General features: G+C 43.9%; 1 protein-coding gene across 5 annotated transcripts in view; it reads right to left on the reverse strand.

The window, feature by feature from the left end:
* LDLRAD4 (low density lipoprotein receptor class A domain containing 4) overlaps positions 1–17747 on the reverse strand; it is a 286166-nt gene that overhangs the window by 16829 nt on the left and 251590 nt on the right. For 2 of the 5 annotated variants that reach the window (XM_051773843.1, XM_051773832.1), the window contains exon 5: positions 5910–6064. In XM_051773843.1, coding sequence (XP_051629803.1) covers positions 5910–6064 — 155 coding nt within the window. Of the gene's footprint in view, positions 1–5909; positions 6065–9129; positions 9329–9693; positions 9775–17747 lie in introns of those variants that run through there. The other 3 variants (XM_051773876.1, XM_051773865.1, XM_051773854.1) reach the window with 3 other exon arrangements.

Below are 17747 nucleotides of genomic sequence, written 5' to 3' on the forward strand. Positions count from 1 at the left end.
AAAACGTTCCAGGAAGGCACAGGGGCTTGTTCTTCCCTGTCTCCTCCTGGGTGCTACAGACCATCGCAGCTTTGAAGATGGCAACATTTTCCCTGCCAAACACAAGCAAAACAAACTATTGTGCTGTCCCCAACTGAATGACGAGTATTGCAGAAGGACTGCTTGTTCCTTTAAAAGCTGTGTTTCCTCAAGGGCAGGAAAGGTGACGGTGTCTGGCAGAGCAGTGCACAGTACCAAGGAGAAGCACTAGAGCATTATGGAGAGTGCCAAATCTCTCACATGTAATCTGCCTCCCTACACTTACTGCAATTATTTCTGTTACTTAATGCTTTAAAACTTTTATTTCTTCAACTTCACAGCACTTCATCACTTCAGGTAATCTTCATTTCATTTAATTGAAGGGAATAAGTACTATTATCCCGTCCTCCTTTGGAGATGAAGCAAGTTGCCCAGGATGACACACTGAGTCAGGAGCCACCCAGAGCCAGGGCTCCTCACTTCTAGTCCTACCTGCAGATTTCCTAGACAATCCTGCCCTTATTAAAGATACGTTGACTGTACTACGGTAGACTTCAAAGTGTGGCAGCCATGCACACTGTCCCTCCTGGTAACACTCTCCTAAGGAAAGGCAAGCCTGTGTCCCTCAAGGAGACAGCAGGAGAATACAGTACACGTCCAGCCCCTGCCAACTGATGACTGGTACAAACAAAAAGATTTGGCAAAGCAGGGTAATCTACAGCATTCACACTCTCCTGGCTGTAGACTGGGTTCTTGTTCCCAGTGGGATTTTCTTTCTTTTGCATATGTCAGTAAGAAAGTGAGAATGAGTGGCCCAGGGACACTAGCAGGGAACAAAAGGAATAATGCCAAAATCAGTAGGAAACAATTTAAGACCAATAGGAAAGACTAACATTTGAAATTACTAACAAATCCCCAAGCTGTCAATTATTATTATTTTCTGTCACCCTCCTGATGTTCCCCTTTTATTCTGAAATAGTTGATACAGGACAGAGGGAAGTATTTCTTAAGCAGTGCTCCTGGAGCTTGGCATTCCAGACCACCATTATCAATGCAAGTTCTAATGCTAGCTGACTAGCCCTAACAGCAGTGCTGCCCTCAGTGCTGGGAGGCAGGGGATGGCCAGGATGAGCATCTCATGTGATGGATGTAGGGACTTTGCTGCTAGGAGTAGGCCTGGGGCAGTCCAACTGTTCAGTACTCCTTCAACATCCACTTTATAAAAGAAGACAACGCAAAGACAGAAGCCACCAGGATGGAAAGAAGGAATGAATTTAGGAACATCAGAAGCTCATTAAGTACCTCCCTGTAAGTCACTTAGTTAATCTCTTTCCCATCAATGTCCCCCTGGAAATCACTGGTGATGACACTAAGAGTTAATCATGAGGAAAGCAAGATTTATCTTTTGTCCCAGCAAACAGCAGAGTGCCACAGCAGCAGCTCAGCTGAGGCTACCTACATTCCTGCAGGATTCTTTTGGTTAGCAGCAAGGCTGCCCTCCCAGTACAATGTCAATCCTCCCAAGGCACAGCCAGCAATGCTGCAACATGTAACTCCCCTGGAATACCAGACACAACTACCCTGCGCATGGATGTACCTTTCTAAGGCTCCCACATGGCTCTGCCCCAAAACCCCCCAGCACTGCCAGTAGCATCAGTTGCTCCCCCACAAGAGGTTGTGCTGACCTAGTAAAACAGCCCTGAGCATGCTCCTGGTATATTCCACACCCTGCAGCCTTCTTATCCCTCTCAGGTGTTCTGCAAACCTTGGCTTGCTCCCAGCTGTGAAGCCAAACGCTGATGGATGAGCCAGCAGGGGGAAATTGTTCAGTATTTTATCCATTGTGATATGGACACCATTTAGCACCTTGCAGCCTTACTTCAGACTGCCACTCACATCAACATGGTTGTCACTCAGCATCATTCCACCTCTCACAGTTATGACCACAAAACTCTTACTCCTGCTAATGTTAAAGCAAGACTGGAGTGTTTAATACCCTCACTATTAAAGGAGAGGGTAGGCAGCATCCTCAGCAGCACTGCTGCAGAAGCACTACTCCTGAGCAGTGTTTGTCCTGCCCTTGGCTGTGAACTGTTTAAAGCCTCAGCGCAGTAGCCAAGGTAATAAAAAAACCCAAAGACCAGGCAAAAGACTGGAAGATGAGACTCCAGAAGGGATAAAAACTAAAGAAAAAAAAAAAACACCAAAAAAACCAACCAAACAAAAAAACCAAAAACAAACAAAAAAAACCAAACAAAAAAACCAAAAAAAAAACAAAAAAAAAAAAACCCAAAAAAAAACCACAAACAAAAAAACCCAACAAAAAAACCCACACCCCCACAAACCATGAAAAAGAAAAAAAGATATCGACGAAGTGGTGGCTACACAGAAAAGCATATTGACAGGACAGGTGCACAACAATGACTTTTTAGCATGTGCTTGTCAAGGAGAAACTTTTTTTCTATGATTGGTACCTTTTCTGTCTTTCAAATGTTACTAACACTTGTGACTGCAGTGGTATTTCATCTTTTTAATACTCTAATTTCCACCTAGGCCTGGAATTTGAAATTCTCATTACCATACTTTTTAAATCATGTTTGTTTTGTTTGGGGATGTTTGTTTCCATCTTTTTGTTTGGTTTTTTAAAACATAAAGGAAGTTCAACCAGAAAAAGAAATCCACAAATACCTTTTATTTCATTATTTCTGAGGTCTGACCCATGAGTTTTACAGGTGTGAGGCTGGTAATAAAGGCAGCAGCTAATTTATCTGATCACTACACTCTGTAGATGAACCAGAATAAGTGATACACCTGTTCAATAGTTGGTCTTTATATAGCCAGAAACCCGTGCAATTCAGCCACCACTTAGCTGTTGGAAGGCATGATTATCTAGAAATAGGACAGGCTTGAAGAAAAGGAAAATTCAAGGCAACAAAAGGACCAAAAAAAAAAAAAAAAAAAAAAAGCCTCATCTAAACAGGAAAGGCTGGATTCTACACCTTGATATACTTCTGCTACCTCAGTTACATGACAGGGTGTTCAATTCATAGTTCACCACAGGAACTACCCAAGAGCCAATTAATTTGCTTTACCATTTTCAAGAAATATATCTGAATTTCCTCTATTTCCATTCACTATTTCTCCACCAACAGAAGGCCTGAGTCAGACTAATATTTTCTTCAGACATTAGCAGTTAATAAACATTTAATTTTTTAGTTTAATTTTAATCAATTAAGTTTTCAGAGTCTATATACTGTTAAAAAATATTCCCTTGGAAGCGAATCTGCTTATGGATAGCACACGCACACAGAACAAGGCCTGCATGTTGAAAAAATAAATATATTTTAAAAGTGTATAATCTAACCTGCATCTTACTGCTCACACTGTCCATTCTTGTGTGACTCACTCCACTACGGACAATGAGAACAGACTGGTTGTTTTCAGCTCTTCATCACAGAGGTTTTCTGACCCTCATGCACCACACCACTTTTAAAAGTTTGTACTGCACAGCCAGTTTCTATCAGAATTTCCTTCTAACACCCAAGGAAAATTCAATGTTTTTGACATCTGAACTTAGAGACCTCTAAAGCCTCATCCCCTACAAGTATGGCCTTCTTGTAAGAACAGCTTCAGCTTATCAGAAATTCAGATGAGTAATAGTGATGACAAACCTATACCAGAAGGTTTTCAGAAGAATTAGTAACCAGTTCTTGCCATCCAATCATTGATTCCCACAAAGCGCTCACACGGCTATGATTATCATTACTTATAAGGGTGTCAAACCGAAACTGAGTCAGTGTTTTAAAAATTATTTAAAAGCAGTTCTGGATACTAGAGTGCCTTCCAAGTTCCTGCTGCCAAACTGCATGTTCTTCACAAGAGGGTGATATTTTCTCCCTTGTGCACAAGAGAAAAAAACCCCACCACTGGCTCTGATAACAGACAATACTAATGAACCATACAAAGGAAATAATGGGTTACTTCATGCATTTGACAGCTTACTGCAGTTTTAAAAGATTTGTGAAGATGAAAATGCATTTCATTTATCTGAAACTATTTCATTTTAGGCATTTGTAGCAATTATAGCCAACGTTTTTCAGACAGAAGTGTGATTTTTGAATTACAGTGTCCATTTCAAAGCAACATTCAAATTAATCTAGTCAATTTTTCCAGCCCTGAAGTCCACAATGTTAAGGTATGACAGTTCCAGTTTCATCTGTAACCAAATTAGAGTTAAGCATTCCTACACTATCAAAGTGTTAAGGAATGAGGCAACTTCTCCTTGAGGAGGTAGCTCCTTTCCTAAGAGCCCCCCTCCACAGCCTCCAAGGTAAGAGATATTCACCCCAGCAAGAGGGCACAGGTGATGTGCTAAGCAAGAGCTTTGGGGATCCTCCATTGTCACACTTTACAGCTGACTTTCAGGAGAGAGCTGCCAATTGTCAAGACTGCCAGGGGTGCAGCTCCACAGCACTCTCAGGTCCAGCCCTGGCATCCCTGCCTCTTCCCGTCAGTGCTCCCTCCCCTGCCTGGACACTTCCTTCACTGACCTGGCTGAAATCTAACTGTAAGGGGAAAAAAAAAACAACAAAGCAAAAACCAAACAATAAAACCCAAAAGCTGAAAAAAAAAAACCAACAAAAAAACCAAACCAAACAAAAAAAACAAAACCCCAAACAAACAAAAGCAAACAAAAAAACAAAACAAAACAAAAAAAAAAAAAAAAAAAAAAAAAAACCCAACCAAAAAAAAAAACCAACCAAAAACAAAACCAAACAATTAGCCTTCAGCCAGAGCGGTTCCCTGAGGCCTCTCACCATGACCTTGGCAGCTCCCTAAGGAGCACAAAGAAGGAGGAAACCTAGGACTGGGATGGATAAAAAGGCAAGACTGTGGAATTTGAAGTGGTGTAAACCATTACTGGACCACATCTCTCGGTTACAATCAGGACTTTTTTTTTTGACAGTGAAATGAAGGTATGAACCCAATGCTCTTACCAGGAATTCAACACATCAAAAGGCTACCTCCAAAATGGCCTCTTACCCACTGCTGTCAGCAAAGAGGCCAAGGGCACCACTCTGGGGATACTGAAAAGCATATCAGAAGAAAGGACCTCCCTCCAACACCACAGCACACTGCACAGCTTTGGCTTCAGGGGGATGTTCCAAGGTCAGGGAGACTGTGGTTAACCGTCACAAGGAAGCAGAGCATCCCACTCAGCAAACTCCAGGCTCACAAAGCAAGTTAGGTGCCCATTTACTGTTGGGTTGACTAAATACAGCCTTAACAAGTCTTGACTGAGATTCCATCTTAAGTCTTGGACTCCGTAACAACACATCTTAAACACTTCAAGTCCTTGGAGGGATCCTTTTTCTAGTCTCTTTTATGTGTTTGAGTGAAACAAACACTACATTTTCCTGCCCTTACTGGGACAGTGTTTTGGATCCAGCAAACAGCTATTGCAGCTTCACAAAAGAGTAACAGCAATAATACTCCAGGGTATCAGTAAATATACGGAAAGTCACAACAAGGTGTATTTCAAATCCTTGTAACCCAGGTAATCTCCATTCATTACCCTTCCACTCCCCTTTCAAATTAAAGCAGCAGCAAACAGAATGTCATATCTGAGCCTCCAAATGCAAAATGAATACAGGCTACATAAAACATAGCAGGCTCTAAAAATAATCAAAGACAGCATGCCTTAAATTTATGTTTTGATTTTGTTTCCTAATGACAAATACAACCCCAGCAAGAGACCTAACTATAGGCAGTATTACAAGGGATAGCAAAAGTTTTTCCAAGTTGCCTGTACCAGAGCTCCTCAGGAGGCTTTTCTGCAGGCCCATACAGCACAAGGAAAAAAGAATTTGGTGCAAGGGGCTCATACTCACCGTCTGCAAAGTTTCTTCCTGTCTTCTGCTTTGGCTCTGTCGGTTGATAAAAGAGCGTGTGGAGAGTTTGTAATGGTTCAACAAGCAGATGATCACTACCACCATAACAGTTATAACCACGATTATAATGATGATTTGAACAAACTCCAGTTCAGCTAAAACAAAGAAAAAAAAAAAAAGAGGTAAATGTGTCATTAACACACAAAATTAACCATCAAAGCAATAATCTGAAAAAAAACTCATTATTTCATCAAGATTGATCTGGCATGTGATACTACTGCTGTCCATTCTGCAAAGCTTGGTGAAGAAAACTGTTCTAAGACGTATGAAAATTATCTAATTTTTGTCAGAGCAAATTGATTGGTATGACTGGCTGCAGGTCACAATTAAGAAGCTTCTTGGTGATCCTTCTCTGCAGCCTTCTCAGGTAATAAACTCCTCAGCATAAACACCACAGACAAGCCTTTTGGATAACATGTTTTCACTGTGTGGGGGAAACAAACCAACAAACCACACACACACACAACCCCCCCCCATTTTAACAGCCACCAGTACTGCCAATAGAGTCCAGAGGGTTCCATAAGCTTCAGAGCAGAGGTCATGTAGAGCGGAATCAGGATGTTGTATCTAGTACACTACCCTTAGTTTTTTATCAGCTAAATAGCATGAAAGCTATCTAACTAGAGTGGAAAACTTTTATCCTACTGAATCTACACACAATGCCTTTTTCAATTACTAACTTCCCCCCAACTAGCGTAAAGTTAACTCTTCTAGGACTTACCCGTTCAGATGAAAATGTAAAAAGAGATGTGGTACTCTAAAACAAGGTATGTTCCACCATGGTTAAAAATGAAACCAGGGCCTTGGATGTTGCAAGAGATACAATTACAATGAAGTCCATTAGAGCCCATCATCTTATCTGAAGCCCTGCCTATAACTAAAAATATTAATATATTTAGAAATGAGTCACTCTTGCACCCTTTTGGTTACACTGGAGCAGCAAGGATGAGCAACACAAGGGGAAAAATTGCCCTTTGGAGTTACTGAGTTGCTGATATTTCTATGGAAACCGCATTGCTCACAGGGAATGCTCTCATCTTGAAAGACAACTCCAGTTAATGGGAGGAGGTCTTTGGTTGCTAGGCTGGTAGAAAAAGCAAGTAAGCAGCACAAGTTGCTCAGTTTCAGTACTTTCCAAAAAGGGCACTACTTCTTGAATGCAAAAACATGAACATCAGGGAACCAATATTAAATTTCTGTTTTAAAAAGTTAACATGAAAAGAGAGATAATGACATATGAAGATGAAAAGACAAAGTAAATATCAGAAAACAAGCCTCCCCCTTCCGATCTCCAATTTGTAGAGACTCTCAGCTTTCTGTGTGACAGTAACACATTTGGGCAGACACAATATGACTACGAAGCTGAGGTAGAAAAATGCCATTCACACATAAAATCCAAGATGAACCTGTGGTAGAACTAAAGGAAATGCAAGGCTGTTTCATTATTTTAAGATTTCTTGTGAACAAAACTTCAGACCACAGATGCTGCAAGTGTGCTGGTGTTTAGTGGAGGCTGGTGTCAAGGTCCACCTGTCTGCCACAAGCTACCAGCAGGCACAGCCACACCACCATCTAAGTGCTGAGGGTCCACAATCTCCTCAGTAGGAGTAACTAAGCCTACTTAAAGCTAAGGGCAAAAATACACCTCTCACTTAATTTCTCTTTGCTGTTAAGTACCATCCACTCATCATTAAGACCACTAACATTTTCAAAGAATTTGATTAGTCAGTGTTTCGTGCTCTGCTTTTGCTATCAATCCCATATGCAGTGCAGCAAACCTTTCTTTTTCCCCTCTCTTCTGCAACTGGAAGTTAACAATGTCAGCACCAAAAGATCAAAAAGCAGGAAGTACAGAATTAATTAAAAAAGGAACCCACCAAAACCACACTTAAGTAAAAATCAGTTTTTCTTGGCTCAGAAGTGCAGAATACAGACTTTACACAGTTGACAACTACTGCAATTCACATTCTGTGGCTACTGAAGTACTAAATGGTTTCTTTACCCAAACCTTTTATTTGGGTCCACGTCATACTTTAGACTGGAAATTGAGAGACTGTTGCTAAAGGGCAACATGCAAAACAAGCAATGTTGATTTAGGCTTTCCTAGAATGCAGAGATCACTGCAATGACATGTTACTTCTCTGTCTGCCAAGGGCAGAGTCTTCTAAATTTATCAAGGCCCCTGCATTTCAGTGGCAAGGGACAGTACCTCTCCATTAGAAATAAATTATTTGGTCTGCAAGCACTTCCCTTGGGAGGGAATAATTCGAAAGTGTTTGACTAAAACATGGTCATATAACAAAGAAAATAAAAAGCAGAGCACGCAGGTGTGAGTACAAAAGATTTTCCAACTCCAGCTTTACATTACAAACACTAAACTGCAACAAAACACCTTACTGAGGCTCAGGACAATTTCCTCACTGGAAAGTACAGGGAAAAGAAAGGTAATTTTTAATTTCTTCTTTCTCCAGACTGACACTCCTGCTGCTCATTAGGTTATTAACAGGAATAAGCAAAGACACAAGTGCAGCAGCAGTCTGTATTTGCTGGCACTGATCAAGGCCATTTAAATAGTTCCTGGCGGCTGCTGACAGGCACTGGGTCACCCCGGCCCCCACCACCTCCCCTGCTCTGCTGCCCAACACCTGCCAGGCCACCGCCTTCCAGACAGGCATCTCCTCCTGCCTACTTTTCCTTTCGGAAAAGAGACCGGGAGGGGGGGGGCCGGTTAGGGGGTTCAGGAAGATAAATTATATGGTTTTACCTCCCCACGTCTATTACGCTCACATATATACGTTTCTTTACACTCCAGAATCAACATTTCTAACAAAAATTCTCCTGGGAAATAAATAAAAAAAAAAACCCCAAACCAAAACACAATGTTTCAGGGTAAACGCCCAACACGGAAAAGGCAACTACACGCTGAATGAAAACACCTCAGAAAAGCATGAAGAGAGATAAATAATTCACAACCCTACCAGCAACTACACAAGCCCGTCACCCCGAGCACTCCCCCGCAGGGAGACCCCCCAGCTCGGGCGCATCCTGCCCTGCGCCCCGCGGCTCCGCAGGCGGGCGCTCCCCGGGCGGGCCGGCCGGGCTGCCCGGTGACCCAGGACCGCATCCCGCGGCATCCCTGCCCCTGCGGACACGCGGGTACCTCTTTCCAACAACAGGTCTTTTAACCGCGCATCCTTCACCGCTGTCCTGTTAAGCCGCTCACTGGACATGCTCGCCTCCGGCGGGCGGGGGGCTCAAGCCGCTCCGCCAGCCCCCGCATCACCGGCGGCCCCGGGCTCCATCCAGCGAGGGGAAGGGGGAGAGACACCGTCCTCAGGCGGCCCACCGGGCCCTACGCGGGGCCGGAATGACGGACGGACGGACGGACGGAGGGACAAGCTCCCGCCCGCGCCTCTCCGCGGCGCTCGGACCGCAGCCACCGCCCCCCGGCCCCGCCGAGCCCCCCGCCGCGCGGGTGCGCGCACGCACGGGCACCAGGGGCCCGCCGGGATCCGCGTCCCGAGCGAAAGGAATAATAATAATAGTAAAAAAAAAAAATAAATTTTTTTTTTAAAAATTAAAAAAACCCCAACACTAAAATAAATAAATAAAAAAACGTCAACCGGCGAGAACAAAAAGAACGGGAAGGCGATGATGCCCCGCTGCTCCCCGAGCCCCGCCGCGGGGCCCGGAGCGCGGGCAGGGAGGAAGGTGCGTAGCTTACCCGGCGCCGCCGCCCCGCCGCTCTTTAAGCCCGGCCCGGCGCGGCGGGCGCTCGGGGCACCCCGGATCCGCCGCCTGCCCCGGCCCGCCCGCGCCTGCGCCGCCGCCCGCACCGCCCCCGCGCAAGTGCGCGCGCCCCGCCCCGCCCCGCCCCGCCCCGCCCGGCCGGGAGTGAGGGACTGCGGGAACAGCGGGACAGCCGCCCCGGGGCCTCGGCGCTCCCAAGGGCACAGGCAGGGAAATCTCGCCCCCAGCGCCACGCAGCCAGCGAGAGTAATCGCAGGAATCCTCCCAGCTGCGCGGCCGCGGCTTCCTTACCCAAAGTCATACGGGGAGTCGGGATGTGTGTGCGTTGTGTGTGCGTGCGTGCGTGCGTGCGTGTGTAAAATATTAGGGAGCTGCATCCTGAAGCAATACTGTAAAATAATAACCATCAGAAGGAACAATGCCTGTAACATCGAGAGGTTATAAAAGAAAAATAGAAGAAGAGGAGAAGGAGAACACCGGGGATTTTGGGGACATGGGCTCCGGTCTCATGTGTGTTTCTTTGGCAGAACTCATCAAGGTGTGCAAATATCTAAAGGGAGGGTGCCAAGAGGATGCAGCCAGGCTCTTCTTGGTGGTGCCAAGCAATAGAACAAGAGGCAACGGGCAGAAACTGACGCATAAGAAGTTCCACCTGAGTATGCGGAAGATCTTCTTTACTGTGCAGGTGACAGCACACTGGAACGGAGCCCAGAGAGGTTCTGGAGTTTCCCTCACTGGAGATATTCAAGAACCGTCTGGATACAATCCTGTGCCGAGTGCTCTAGGACAACCCTGCTTAAGCAGAGAGGTTGGATCAGATGACCCACTGTGGTGCCTTCCAGCCTGACCAGCTCTGTGAAACTCCCAGCTCCAGCAGTGCCAGCCTGCCCCTGAACCTCACTGCCGCTCTTGAGCCACTGTGCCTGCCCCAGCCCTCCCTCCCACTAAGCCAGCCTTTCTGATGCCTTTCTGGCTGATGAACCCAGGCAGATGGGTTCCCCATGCCTGTCTACACCTGTATTCACACTCAGAGCACTGCAATGGAAGCCAGTAGCAGGTACTTACGGCTGTCCCTGCACCTGCTGCTCACAGGAGCAGCACAGTCCTACAGTGTCCCTGCCACACTGGGAAGTACCATTAGCATTATGTCCCTTATTAGTGCCATGTCCCTCAACTCCCAGGATGTTCCTCCTATACTGGCTTCACCAGCATGGCCAAGCCTCCTCCTGTTCCTAGTTACTTCTCTGGATTATGGTGACATCCCCAAAGCACCAGATAAGACCGCTGTGTGTCTACATGAGCAAGAAAAGAGATTTCACCCTCTGGTCTGCACTTGGCCTGGGAGCTCCTGAAAGTAGAGGAGCTGGGCCTCAGCACTGGCGAGGCTTTGGCCCCTCTCCCAGTTGGGCTTGGGCTTGCTCAGATCAGCTTCACACCAGCACTGCTCTCCCTCACACACAACGGTCCAAGCCCCCAGGACACTCCAGGGGGTCAGTCAGACCCACTGCTCCTCACATCTTTCATATTTGCAAATCCCATGGACCAGCCTCAAAAAAAAAAAATTATCTCCTAACTCAAAGTCAAGCAGCAAAAACCAGGAGGGGAAAGAGGCTGAGATGAGTAGGCCTGCTTGCAGTCACCTATCAAGCTAGCACTATGAAGAGCCAGGGGGCTAAAAATATTAGGGAGACATATCCTGCTATATATATCCACGGCACGTAACAGGGCCCTCTCAATTGGTTACAGGCTATCCCCACTGTCTGGATTTATTAAACTGTTGTTGACGTTTAGCTTGATACTGCAAGGTCTAAGGCCTCAATCCAAACAGAAGAGTCAAGCTGGGGGACAGTGATTGTGGACTGTAAATAAATATCCTTTGAGAGTTCCTAGAAAAGCAGAATGAGTTTAAATTATATGTCGATGGAATGTTTTTGTGCAAGTGGAGTATTAACCAACTGTTACCAGCAGAGAGAAGTAATTCAGTACAGATAGCAGATATGGAGCACCTTCAAAACTACAATCTGATTGTCCCTAGACTACTTTGAAAACAATTAATTCAACAGACAGGCCTTCTAAACGTGGCTGTTATGTGGGCATACCCACTCTGTGTGTACAGAGTTGCTGCTGAGGCCAATTACCTTCCTGTTGCAAACTCTTTGTTGTCAAGGACATTGTAAAACAAAGTTTCTGAACCAAAGGCTGACCCACATATATCATTCCCCAACCTCATGTTTAAAATGAGAAACTGGTTTTAGATGAGCGTAGTTTAAAGACTACAAAGAAAGCAGAAAACAAAACAAATTAATATATTGGCATTAATGCTGTACTTTGGTCTCCTACAAATGAAGCATGTGTGTTTAGAGTCTTTTCAGTTTCTGAAGGGCATTAACCTACAGCATAAAACAACTGCTTTGGCAAGACTGGGGATTCGGCACATACATTGAGAAATAACATCCTTTACTCCCTCTTTAGCCCACTACTTCCCTACCCACCAAAATTTATTTAATATTATTGTACAAGTGCAGGCACAATGACTGCAAAATGGTTACGGACTTCTGTATCCATTAGTAGTGCACCTGATAAGCATCCTTGAGAATATCTTCAGAATAATATTTGGCTCGTCACTTATTTATTAAGAATTTATCATGAACTGTTTAATGAAAATCAAGCCCTCTAGGGACTGAACAACCGTGCACCAAATGCCAGACAGCCCATAAAAGCTGATCTGTCAACAAGGATGGGGGGCCAGGTTCCTGCTGACATTCCCCTCCCAGTAGCAGGCTCCACCATGACCTCTGAGCAGGATGGCTGCCCTGGCTACAGGCTTGAAGTTCCTTAAGTAGGCTCTGGCACACAGAGTTCTAATGCTCCTCCACAAGCCATTAGAAGTCTAGCATATTAATGATAAAGCCAAGGGCTAGTTAAACTTGGTAACACTTAGGTGAAATTTTATAAAGGATGCGTTCACTGACCTATCTCCTCAGGTCAGTACTGGGAAAACAAAAAAACTCACTCTGGAACCCGCAAGAACAAAACCTGATATTTTTTATTTTACTATTAGTAAAGGTGTTAATCTCAAGTGTAAGGAAACATAGTCATGTTTTGGTGACCAAAACTGGACAGATGCTGCTTTCTCAATATGAGTTTCGTTTTTCTGCTACTTATCCTTTTTTTTTCTCTGCTTTTCCAAAGACATTACTGACTGTGGGCAGGCTCTTGGCCAGCCCTTACTCTGAAGAGCAAGAGAAAAACCACAGTCTTGAAACTGGAAAATAAGGGTGTGTTTCCTCCTGCCTGCAGTCAACCCCTTGGGGTCACTCACTTGGGGAATGTGGATGGCAGGTATTTGTGGAGAGGTGCTTCCCCCTCCCTGCGCTGTGATGCAGCTCAGAGCCACGTGCGTAACTTCAGCCCCAAATCCATCTGGAACGGGCATAAATCTACAACCATTAACACTTCACGCAGGGCCACATGTCCTCACGTGACTCTTCCAGGCAGCATCAGGATGATGCTTCATGGTCAAAGCCATGCTGGGGCAACACATGCCCGCCATGGGGGAGCCATGCTTTCACTCCCTGGCCAGCCAGGCTGTGATGCCCACACAGCAGCCCTGTGGGTCTTTGGAACTACCCCGATAATCATTGCCTGATCCAGTCTCAGCTCCAGTCAAGCTAGCAGCTGTGGCAGCATGGCCCCGGCTTCTTCCTACCATCCCAGTGCACTTGCAGATGGCGACATGGCCGAGGCACAAATAAGCCAGACCAGGGGAAGAAGTCAAATTGCTTGCTGCGTGAACACTGATGCCAACACAAAAAAAGGATACAAGCGATGGTCAGGGAGGGGCAGAGCAGGAGACCAGGACCATCTCCACTTCTGGACCTGGACAGGCTTCAGGCAACTGCAGATGTACCTACTGAATGCCCCATGCCCCCACCGCTCAAACTGCCACCTCCTGGGGTGAATTTTTACCTTTTTGGTTAAATCTGGAGTTTATAGGTTAAGTTTGTCAGAACTTAACACATTTACAGAAGAATGGCACCACCTCAGGGAAAGGGAAAGTGCTTTTCTCATAGGCAGTAAATTCAAGTAACTTATTTGCCAGCAGATACGTATGTAGATGTATTATGTTGTGTGTAATGTGATTAGGTGCAAGGGACAACAGATGGAAGCACTGTGGAGAGATTAGCAAAACAACCCAAAAGAAGTAAGTTTGGTGGAGGTAATAAGCCAGTGTTTAAGGCCTCTAAATTAACTCCCTGTTAAAGCTATTCTTTACTCTGCATTAATAGGAAGGATTAGGAAAGTGAAGGAGTCCTTCATATGCACAGTTAGTTGCACAGCCTGAGTGGTCCCTGTGCTGGCCAGGAATGCAGTGGTTTGTTTTCCTGTACTGGAAGGAGGGTTCAATCAGGGACACTGAATTATAACATGCTGATTTAAAAGTAATCACCGTTTCAGACCTGACTAGCCTTGGCTCTGTTTACACTGGCGAGTGAGAAAATCTACTTATGAATTATCCCCACTGCAGTTCTATTAGTCCTCGCACGTTGGCTCGACACAGGCAATTTACAGTCGTCTCCTCCAGCAGGGTTAAATGGTACAGTGAGCATAATACCCTGGCCCTGTTTACCCTGGAGATTACACTGCTGGTAACTTCGATGCTCCCCTGCCACTGCTGAAAAACAGGTACAGAATTTCCTGGTGCTGATGCATGAGGAATGAGAAACTCTGGGCAAGGAAAGGCAGCTGTAAATCTGAGGGAGATAATCAACCCAGGCTACTCAGACCATGAAAATATCCCTAAAGGGACAAAGCAACCAGGTGGCCGAGAACCAAAATTTCACACAGGTATCCATTAGGGTGAATACTGTGATACAGGGGCTTCCATGTATTTTAGTCACTGAGTAATTCAATCCACCATTTATTTCTATCCAAAATTAGTGAGCAAAATCTGCTGCCCTGAAAATACTGCAACCCCTTCCATCCTTCGTTTTTATCACATTCCATAGCTTTTGGGGTATTTTGAACTCAAATTTACTAAGTGGTTATAAAACCAAGCCATTTAAGAAAGAGAAAATTCAGGAAAAGATCACATTGTATTTTTTTTATCCTGTTGTTATTCAGAGTTCTTCCAGCAATTAATAACTGATGCTGGATTCCGTGGAGTCTCAGTGGTTGCAGCATGACTACTCTGCCTAAGCTCCCCGTGGTTTCCAGGCAATTCCCAGGAAGTACAGGAAAGAATCATCCCTCATTATTAATATCTTTTTTTCCCCCATTCAAGCAGGAGCTAGAAGAAATGCACTAAGGACCACATTAAAAAGCTGAGAGATCACATCATGCATTATCCTTCTAGATGAAGGGATGAAAGTTAAATGAGGGACAGAATTAGCATGGGTGCTAGAATTATGCATATGCAAGAATCCACCTCCAACACAAAACTGAAAGCCCTGTTGTAGAAATACAGGTTGCTAAATAAGCTATTAGTCGTATTTTACACACACAAAGGAACATTCCTTCTTCCACTAAAGAACATCTTTGGAGTTACTGAGTCTCCTGCCAGGTGGATTATTCGCTCCATAAATCTCAATTGCCAACAAACTTCCTGGCAGACAGGAAAAGAAAACAACGGGCACTTGACTGCAGATTAGCAGAATATCAAGATATTTAGTACTTTCTGATTAAGGTGTATGGAATGACTTCAAAAAGTTGGACAGTGCAGAAACCTTTAGAGATCACAATAAAACTCAGCAACTCTGGTCTAAAAAAGAAATCTAGGGGCAAGACACAGAACAGAGATAAGAAGGGAAAACAGAACCAGAATTACAATAAGGTACTAAAAATACAAGTAGAATGTGAAGAGCTGTATTTTATTTCTGACATTAATATAATCAGCTCGTTTAGAGATACGAAGCTCTGCCTCACTGATGGTGCTATCTAGTACCTGAAAGTAAAAGATGAAGAGAGAAACAACAGAATGCAAAATTTAGGGTCAGTGATGATAGAAAAATAATACTATTAAAGAACTATAATACCAATATAAGCTAGTGTTAACATTTAAAAGTGAGCAAGGGAAAACTGCATTACTGAGAAATGGATCTACATGCAAAACAAAGGAATTTTATTTGTTTTCTTTCATCCTGCAGTTTTCTTATCATTTGTCTTGCAGCATTTACATACATGCTGTCTGGATGTGTAATCATAAGGGAAATTAACCCTGGGTAACCCCATGCTGCAGCACGTTTACAGAAATTGCTCTAGAGAAAACAACTCTAGGAATAAAATGAGGGATGTTCAAACCATCGGAAATCAAGTGAGTCACAGATATGATAGGTCTGAAGGATGGGAAAAATCTCTTTATGAGAACATGCCATTAAACATTACAATCAAGCATAAAATTGCTCTGCCACAGTATTTTGTTTTATTTGCATTGTTAAATTTCTTCTCCTAACAATAATGGATAGTTTATAGCACTAATGATTTATACAAAAGGAGCTGTGTAAATGCATCCCAAATGGGCAGCTTCTTTCCTAAGATCTGTAGACTCAGTTTCCTTCAGCTTGATCGCAAATCGGTGACTCACACAAATTTCACATCTGCCTCAGGATACAATGGTGAAGCTTCTAATGAGGTTTCATGATGGATTAAGTTCCTATGGTGCAAGAAAGGTGTAAAAACTTATGCTAACTTAAAAAAGCACAGTGCATTTCCACAAATTGCCATGGTGCAAAAACTATAGATGATTTGCCATTAACAACTATTATCACATTACTTAGTTCGTTATTTCCAGCTTCTACAGCCCCACTTAAAATAAAATACATGGTTTGCATACAATTTGTGTACATCCACACACAGAAATGCAAATTTTCCCCAATCAATCAACGTAATTGATCTGGAGAAGAGGGCCACAGTTTAAGAGTATTAAAAATGCATCTGCAAAACACATTCACCTCACTTGCAGTGCACTCCGCAAAAGAGATGAGAACTGAGATTTCTGATGTGCAAAATTATTTGGAGTTGCTATAGTTTAAAACCCTCTTTATGACAAAATAATCTATTCCCAATCTGCAGAATTCCAAAACTGTAAAGTCTGGCTCCCTCAAATCAGAAATCAGAAGAGTGATGTAAAACAACCCTTTGGGATACACCTTGACCATATCTTTCCAGAGTTTCTTTGACCTTTATGTCAAAATGAAGGTATTCATTCATGCTTGATTTCAGCAGATGAAGCATTAGGAAAACCACTTAATTTATGGCAAAATCTTGAGAAATGACAACACTGTGAATAAGGATCAGAATCTAGTCAAGCCTTTTTAGGCCAGCAAGAATAACTGCAGATAAAATGTACTCAGCTCATGGAGAAGCATCGTGAAGTTTCTAATGCATTTCTTTTCTGACTAATGACCTAACTGAGCGTGTGGACAATAATCCTTACACAGGAGATGTGAGGAGGAGACAGCAGAGAAAGTCCACAGATAATGTCAGTTGTTGAATGCTTCCTGCAGTTTTTCCATAACCGCTTACAAGGAGCCAGTTTTAACGCATCATCACAGGCATTCCTCAGCAAGCAGCAGCGTTTCTGTCACTTCCTTCAGATTGGCAAAGGAGTAAGACTTCCCAAAAATACATCTTCTAGAAAAGAGGGAATTAGGCGAGCAAGCTCAGCACTCAATGGGAATGGGATACCTCACTGCTCCTTGTGAAAAGCAGACCTCTGAGTAAACCACCAGAGAAACGACAATCACATTGCAGAAGCTACCAGGCTATTTTTACCAAAGCCGAATATGTTATCTTTTCATTTTGTAGAAAGGCAATAAAAATTCATAAGATTCCTGCTCTGCATTTAAAGAGAAAAGCTTGGTAATACAGCATTCAGGCCACATGGTTTTTAACATTACCATGAATGGTCTAAGTTCTTCAGTCTTCTGACATGTTCACAAGGATGGTGTTTACACTGACTCGTTCATAGTACATCATATCACATTTTAATGATTCAGTTCAGCTCTGACAAAAGGAAACATCTGTCAT

This window comes from Manacus candei, unplaced genomic scaffold (assembly GCF_025592945.1).
Source record: "Manacus candei isolate 608988 ecotype Guabito, Panama unplaced genomic scaffold, ASM2559294v1 h1tg000008l, whole genome shotgun sequence".
NCBI classification, from domain to species: domain Eukaryota; kingdom Metazoa; phylum Chordata; class Aves; order Passeriformes; family Pipridae; genus Manacus; species Manacus candei.